At 47.7% G+C, this 6991-nt stretch overlaps 1 protein-coding gene across 1 annotated transcript in view; it reads right to left on the bottom strand.

Moving 5' to 3' along the window:
- The window catches only part of PRPH2 (peripherin 2), a 22020-nt gene extending 18617 nt beyond the window's left edge, over window positions 1–3403 (bottom strand). The window contains exon 1 of the mRNA XM_017547296.2: window positions 2582–3403. Within this exon, the coding sequence (XP_017402785.1) occupies window positions 2582–3162 (581 nt within the window). The 5' untranslated portion in view covers window positions 3163–3403. The remainder of the gene's footprint in view (window positions 1–2581) is intronic.
- Window positions 3404–6991: the final 3588 nt, after the last annotated feature.

The raw sequence follows: 6991 nt of genomic DNA on the forward strand, positions 1-6991 counted from the left end.
GAGACAGAGTTTCACTCTTTTTGCCCAGGCTGGAGAGCAGTGGCGTGATCTCGGCCCACTGCAGCCTCCACCTCCCAGGTTCAAGCCATTCTCCTGCCTCAGCCTCCCAAGTGGCTGGTATTACAGGTGCCCACCACCATGCCCAGCTAATTTTGTATTTTTTTAGTAGAGATGAGGTTTCTCCATGCTGATCAGGCTGGTCTTGAACTCCCGACCTCAGGTGATCTGCCCAACTCGACCTCTCAAAGGCAAAAGAGGAAAATTCTGCCTGGCATGGTGGTGGGTGCCTATAATCCCAGGTTCTTGGGAGGCTGAGGTGGGACGGTTCTTGAAACCAGGAGTTCAAGACCAGACTGCGCAACAGAGTGAGACCCATCTCTTTTTTTTGTTGTTTTTTAAGAGAATATTTTTTTTCTTTTTCTTTTTCCAAACAGACTTTTGCTCTCGTTGCCCAGGCTGGAGTGTAGTGGCGCCATTTTGGCTCACTGCAACCTCCACCTCCCAGGTTCAAGTGATTCTCCTACCTCAGTCTCCCAAGTAGCTGGGATTACAGGCATGCGCCACTACGCCCAGCTAATTTTGTATTTTTAGTAGAGATGAGGTTTCTCCATGTTGATCAGGCTGGTCTAGAACTCCCGACCTCAGGTGATTCACCCGCCCCAGCCTACCAAAGTGCTGGGATTACAAGCATGAGCCACTGCAGCCCACGGTTTTTTGTTTGTTTGTTTGTTTGTTTTCCTTTCTTTTTTTAAGGTAGGGTCTCACCTTGTTGCCCAGGCTGGAGTGCAGTGGCGCAATTTTGGCTCACTGCAGCCTGGACCTCCCAGGCTCAAACGATTCTCCCACCTCATCCTCCCAAGTAGCAGGGATCACAGGTGCATGCCACCGTACCCTAGCTAATGTTTTTGTCTTTTTGAGTCACTGGAGTTAGGGAAATTTCCCACCAACAAGTTGGTGTGGGGCATTGAAGGACTTTTGATTCAGCTAAATATTTGCCTGAAATTTTTGATCCATTGACCATTACGAGTGGAGTGACCTAGATAATTCCTTCACCCTGATACAAAAGGGGATTTGGAGTTACTGAGAGATTTGTATATGTCTGTCCAAGAACTGACTCTATGCAGGAGACAATCAAGGGAAATGACAGAGGAAAAGATGAAAAGCCCCTTCTCATCTGCTAACAGAGGCTGGTTCTACCATCGGCCTCTCCCATTCCCAGAAATTCCGCTTGTCCCCCTGGCTTCATGCCCTCCTCAGAAGATTTATGTAAATCATGCCACCTTGTGCTGCCCCTGCAGACCTGTCACCTAGGAAGGGCACAGCCCTTTACAATCCTCTCCTGACTGGGGATTTGCAGCAGTAATCTCCATCCACAAGAAAATAAAATCCCAAGAAGTGACCTTCATTTGGACGTCCCTTCCATCTGCAGGGCAGCTAAGCTAGCCATGCGGGCTTCATTAATGTTGTTTTGGGCTTCAGAACGTCCTGCTGCTGGTACCAAAGCCCTGAGTTCAGGTTCCCTTTAAACTTGCCAGCCTTACTCGAAGGAAAAAAAAAATCCTTAGGAACAACTGAACCGCTAACTTCAGCCCGAGTAGGGTGGAGTCAGACAGAAAGGAGAGGTAAGGGAGAGCAGCTGGCTCAAGACCGGATGCCCTTTCCCTGAAAAGTCACTCAAGCCCCAGGTTGGTGGGTGTGTTGGGACGAGCAGCCCGCTGGAGCCAGCGCACAGGCTGTTACATCCAACACAGAAGTCAAGAGTCTCTCTCTCTCACCAGCATCTCCCACAGCCCATCAGAGCACTTTACTTTTACATACACCAAGAATACTTTAGAAAGGCTTTATCATGTTGCACTATCATGACTAACTAAGTAAACACCAGCAGGCAGTTAATGAGCACCTGCTCTATGCCAGGTGCCAGCCAGAGCTAGGAGGTGACTTCCAAGATTACCAATTCTATGCCAGCGCCTTCATTTAAAAGATGGGCAAGCCAAAGCCCAGACTGGCTAGTGACCTGCCCAAGGTCACAGAGCCAAAACTTCAGCCTAGATCTCCTGACTTCCCCTTCCTCTGCTCTTTCCAATATATCCAGACCAAACATCTTGGGAATGGATGCTCAGGGTTGAGAGGTTGGAAAACAAGGGAACTAACTGAGAAATTTAAACATCTGAGACTGAATCTATCTGCTTTGAATGAATGAGACAAATAGCCAAATAATGCCTCAGTATTTGTGATCTATGAATGACCCCCATCCCTCTGTATAAAGCAGACACACATTCCTGCCTTGCTCTTTCTCCCAAGGGGCTCCTTTCCAAGCAACTTACATAAATTGGCACCTTCCTCCCACCTTGGCCAACATTAGGTTGAACCATATGAAGCTACCATTTTTTATGGGTCAAAGAGGAGGAGTATTAGCAATCTCATATGGTTCAACCTGCTACACCTTCACATAGAGCCATAAGTTGTGCACTCAATGGAGAGGAAAAGGCACTGGGTGTGGGGAGGGGGGCTGGTCAGAGGCCTGAGCCTCAGTGTCCCCAATATATGAATAGCTCTGTCCCCAGGACTGGAAGCCACTCACTCTTTGACTTCTTTGGAGGAAAAGTCCAGGTAGCGATTGCTGATCCACTGAATCTCAAACCAGTCCCGAAAGCCGTTGTTGCCGCAGCATTTGAATTCAATCTGCAACATGTCGATGGTCTTCTTCATGAAGCACCGGCCAGGGGTGTCTGTGTCCCTGTAGTACTTCATGCCGTTCTTGAGCCCTTGGCTCAGGGTGTTCTCCAGTGAGCCCCGCAGCAGAAAGCAGCAGAGAGCCACGAGGAAGAGGATGATGTTGAAGAGGACACAGATAGCCAGGTATGGCTTCAGCCAGGGCTTCCACCTGGCATACTTGGCCGGGTCCAGAGCGTCATAGCAGATCTTCCCAGCCAGAGAGTTGAAGACACAAGATAGCACCCCCATCCCTATCAATGAGTTGGGCACAAAATGGCTCTCAGAATTATTCATCACATCGCTCCTCTTCCGGAGTTCAATCTTCAGGAACAGTCCTAGGCTGAAGATGATGATGCCAGCCAACACAGAGAACCAGTTCATAAGCCAGAGCCCTTGGGCCAACTTGACCCTCTTCTTCTGGTCAAACTTGACTTTCAGTAGTGCCATGCTTGCTGAGGGTGGCCCGGGTCGCTTCCCACCGCTCAGCTCCCACCCCAAACCTTAACGAGCGCAGAGCCGGATGACTTAGGGCCTTGGGAAAAGTGCAGATGGCCCAAGCTGTAGGGAGGTGCCCTGGAGGCTGCCCATGGCGAGCCCCCCTAGCCTGGGATCCCTGTGAATGCAGTCGTGGTGGCAGGGGTCTCGGAATCACAGCTTGAGCAGAGGATAGTCTTGGTTCTGGGCGTTGTTTCTTCAGCGCCCTTCCCAGCCAAGAAGAGGCAGCCTGAACGCTGCAGATTAAAAGTGGGATCCACAAGACGTTTTGCTAATCTCTTTAGCCAGGTTCATCCCATTAGATAAAGCCATGCCACTCTCAAAACATGGTCAAAAGCAGCGTCCAGGTACATGCTGAACCAAAGAGCTCTGGGTACAGCTTGAAGAATCATGAGCAAAAGGTAAGACTGGCCAGAAGAATGAACTGTTTCTGGATGTCTGGCTCAGACCGTGTTGCTCCCCAAAAGCACATTTCCAGGCCAATCTCCTTCAAAATTTAAAACTTTCTGTAGGACAAATAAATTGTTATACTCTTTGAAAAAAGAAATGTGCTGGGTGTGGTGGCTCATGCCTATAATCCCAGTACTTTGGGAGGTCGAGGTGGGTGGATCACCTGAGGTCGGGAGTTCGAGACCAGCCTCACCAACATGGTGAAGCCCTTTCTCTGCTAAAAATACAAAATTAGCTGGGCGTGCTGGTGCATGCCTGTAATCTCAGCTACTCAGGAGGCTGAGGCAGGAGAATCGCTTGAACTAGGGAGGCAGAGGTTGCAGTGAGCCAAGATAACGCCATTGCACTCCAGCCTGAGCAACAAGAGTGAAACTCTGTCAAGGAAGAAAGGAAGGAAGGGAGGGAGGGAGGGAGGGAGGGAGGGAGGGAGGGAAAGAAGGAAGGAGAAAGGGAAAGGGAAAGGAGAGGAAAGACAGGGCCAGGCACAGTGACTCATGCCTATAATCCCAGCACTCTGGAAGGCCAGGTTGGGTGGATTGTTTGAGCCCAGGAGTTCAAGACCAGCCTGGACTACATAGGAAGACCCTGTCTCTACAAAAAAAAATACAAAAAAATTATCTGGACATGGCGACACGTACCTGTAGTTCTCCCAGCTACTCTAGAGACTAAGGCAGCAAGATCATCTGAGCCTGGGGAGGTCGAGGCTGCAATGAGCCGTGATCATGCCACTGCACTCCAGCCTGGGTGACAGAGTGAGCCGCATCTCAAATTTAAAAAAAAAAAAAAAGGAAAAAGAAGAAAGAAAGAGAAGAAGGAAGAAAAGAAAGAAAATGACAGCTCGTGAGAAAACACTTGCAACTTGTAAAATAAAAAGGTAATATACAGTGGCCAGGCATGGTGGCTCATGCCTGTAATCCCAGTACTTTGGGAGGCCAAGGTAGGTGGATCGCTTAAGCCCAAGAGGTGGAGGTTGCAATGAACTAAGATCACCCCACTGCACTCCAGCCTGGCCGACAGTGAGACTCTGTCTTTAAAAAAAGAAAAGAAAAGAAAAGAAAGAATATGCAAAAATGAGTCCCACAAATTTAAGTCCCACAAATTCACAATAAAAAATTTCACAATTGCCGGGCGCTGTGGCTCACGCCTGTAATCCCAGCTCTTAGGGAGGCAGAGGCGGGAGGATAGCTTAAGCCCAGGAGTTCGAGACCTGCCTGGGCAATATAGCGAGACCCCGTTCTCCACAAAAAGGAAAAAAAAAAAACAAAAAGACAAAAAAAAAAAAAAATTTCACAATCAAAAGACCAACAATCATCTGGGAAAACAGGCAAAAACCAGGAACAGGCAATTCATAATAAGGAAACTTGGAAAGTCCGATAATCTGGAAAAGATCTCAACTCGAGTAATAAGCAGGAAAATGCAAATCAAAACAACAACAGAAGACAAAACCTGGCAGGGCACGGTAGCTCACACCTGTAATCCCAGCACTTTGGGAGGCCGAGGCGGGTGGATCACGAGATCAGGAGTTCAAGACCAATCTGACCAACATAGAGAAACCCCGTCTCTACTAAAAATACAAAAATTAGCCAGGCATGATGGTGCATGCCTGTAATCCCAGCTACTCAGGAGGCTGAGGCAGGAGAACCGCTTGAACCTGGGAGGCAGAGGTTGCAGTGAGCTGAGATCATGCCACTGCACTCCAGCCTGGGCGACAGAGCAGACTCTGTCAAAACAAAACTAAGGCCATATTTGGGGCTCATGCCTGTAATCCCAGCACTTTGGGAGTCCAAAGTGGGCAGATCACCTGAGGTTGGGAGTTCAAGACAAGCCTGGCCAACATGGTAAAACCCCATCTCTAAAAAAAAAAAAAAAAAGAAAGAAAGAAAAAGAAATAGCTGGGCATGGTGCTAAACCAGATTTTAAAAAAAAGAAAGAAAGAAAGAAATAGCTGGGCATGGTGGCAGGCGCCTATAATCCCAGCTACAGTCCCAGAGGCTGGCTGAGGCAGAAGAATCACTTGAACCCAGGAGGCAGAGGTTGCAGTGAGCTGAGATCACACCACTGTACCCTAGCCTGGGTGATAGAGCAAGACTCCATCTTTAAAAAAAATACCCAAAAGGGGTTCATGATTAGAATATGAGTCCTGGGAGCTCGTGGTGGCAAGTGGGTCAAATCTGTAATCCAGAGTCTCCTTTCTTCCTTCATGTGCACTGATTCCACTACACTAAACTCACCACCCACACACCCCTCTTCAAGTTCTCCAAATCACTATGTAAATCAGAGGAGTATACTCCACAGGCAGAGGAGGTGTGAGAACTAAGCAATGAGACATGAATTTTTCCATCCAACAGTCACCTTGGAAAACAAAGCACTTATTCATTGCCCAGCTCAAATCTGGACTTCATTTGGGAGTGACCTCCAAATTTAGGTCCTGAGCCATATGGGGAAACAGTCTTGTTATATTATTGTCACACAGCATTTTGGGTCAAAACCAGTATCACCCAAAGTGATCACTCTGCTAACAGCCAGTGTTGGCTTCTAATAGTTTTGGATTATCAAAGGATTTCAACTCTTTACCATCAAGGACATTGAAAAGAATTGCTGTCGTTTCTGACGTTGTTTCATTTGGTTTTGCCTTTTCCAAAAGAGAATGTTCAGATAACAAGAGGACTTCTACCTCCTACGCAAAAAAAAAGAAAAAAGAAAAAAATCGGAAGTCGATTGTCCTGCAGGAAACAGGAGGTAGATGGCTGTGAAGCCATCACCGAGAGCCTCTTAGAAGCACACGTGCAGACAAGAGAAAACCAGAGGGAAGAAGAGGAAGAAAGATTTAATGTAGAAACCAGAAACAAAAATTTAAAAATAGCTCTACAAGGATAACCCGATTAGTCAGGCACCTCTTTCTCCTCAAATGACCCCGGGGTTGTATATATGACCACGAGGGTGGTGCTGAGCCCATAGCAAGTCTGTGGATGCCCCCTGGTGGCCAGAAATAGAATGCCTCCAATGGATGGAATTTTAAGGTGCTCGCATCCCCTGCTCTTTAAATTACCCAGAAAGGTAAGAGAGAACAGACACGTCAGAAATGTCCCTGGCCAAACCTTTCAAGTTCGAATCAAGGCAAGATATGGCGAGGAACAAGCAGAGAAAAGTGGACTGCAAAGGAAGCAGTAAATTAATCTTCCAAAGAATGGAGGGCTCCTGCCCGCTTCCGGACCAATGGATGTGAGTCTAGACGCGAGACATCCATTGTAATGAAAATCGAAGAGGTTAGCGGAACCAAGGATGGTTCACTTTTCTTCTTTAGAAATGCCATGCATGTCTACGGCCATAC

The sequence above is a fragment of the Cebus imitator genome, unplaced genomic scaffold (assembly GCF_001604975.1).
Source record: "Cebus imitator isolate Cc_AM_T3 unplaced genomic scaffold, Cebus_imitator-1.0 Scaffold197, whole genome shotgun sequence".
Taxonomy (NCBI): domain Eukaryota; kingdom Metazoa; phylum Chordata; class Mammalia; order Primates; family Cebidae; genus Cebus; species Cebus imitator.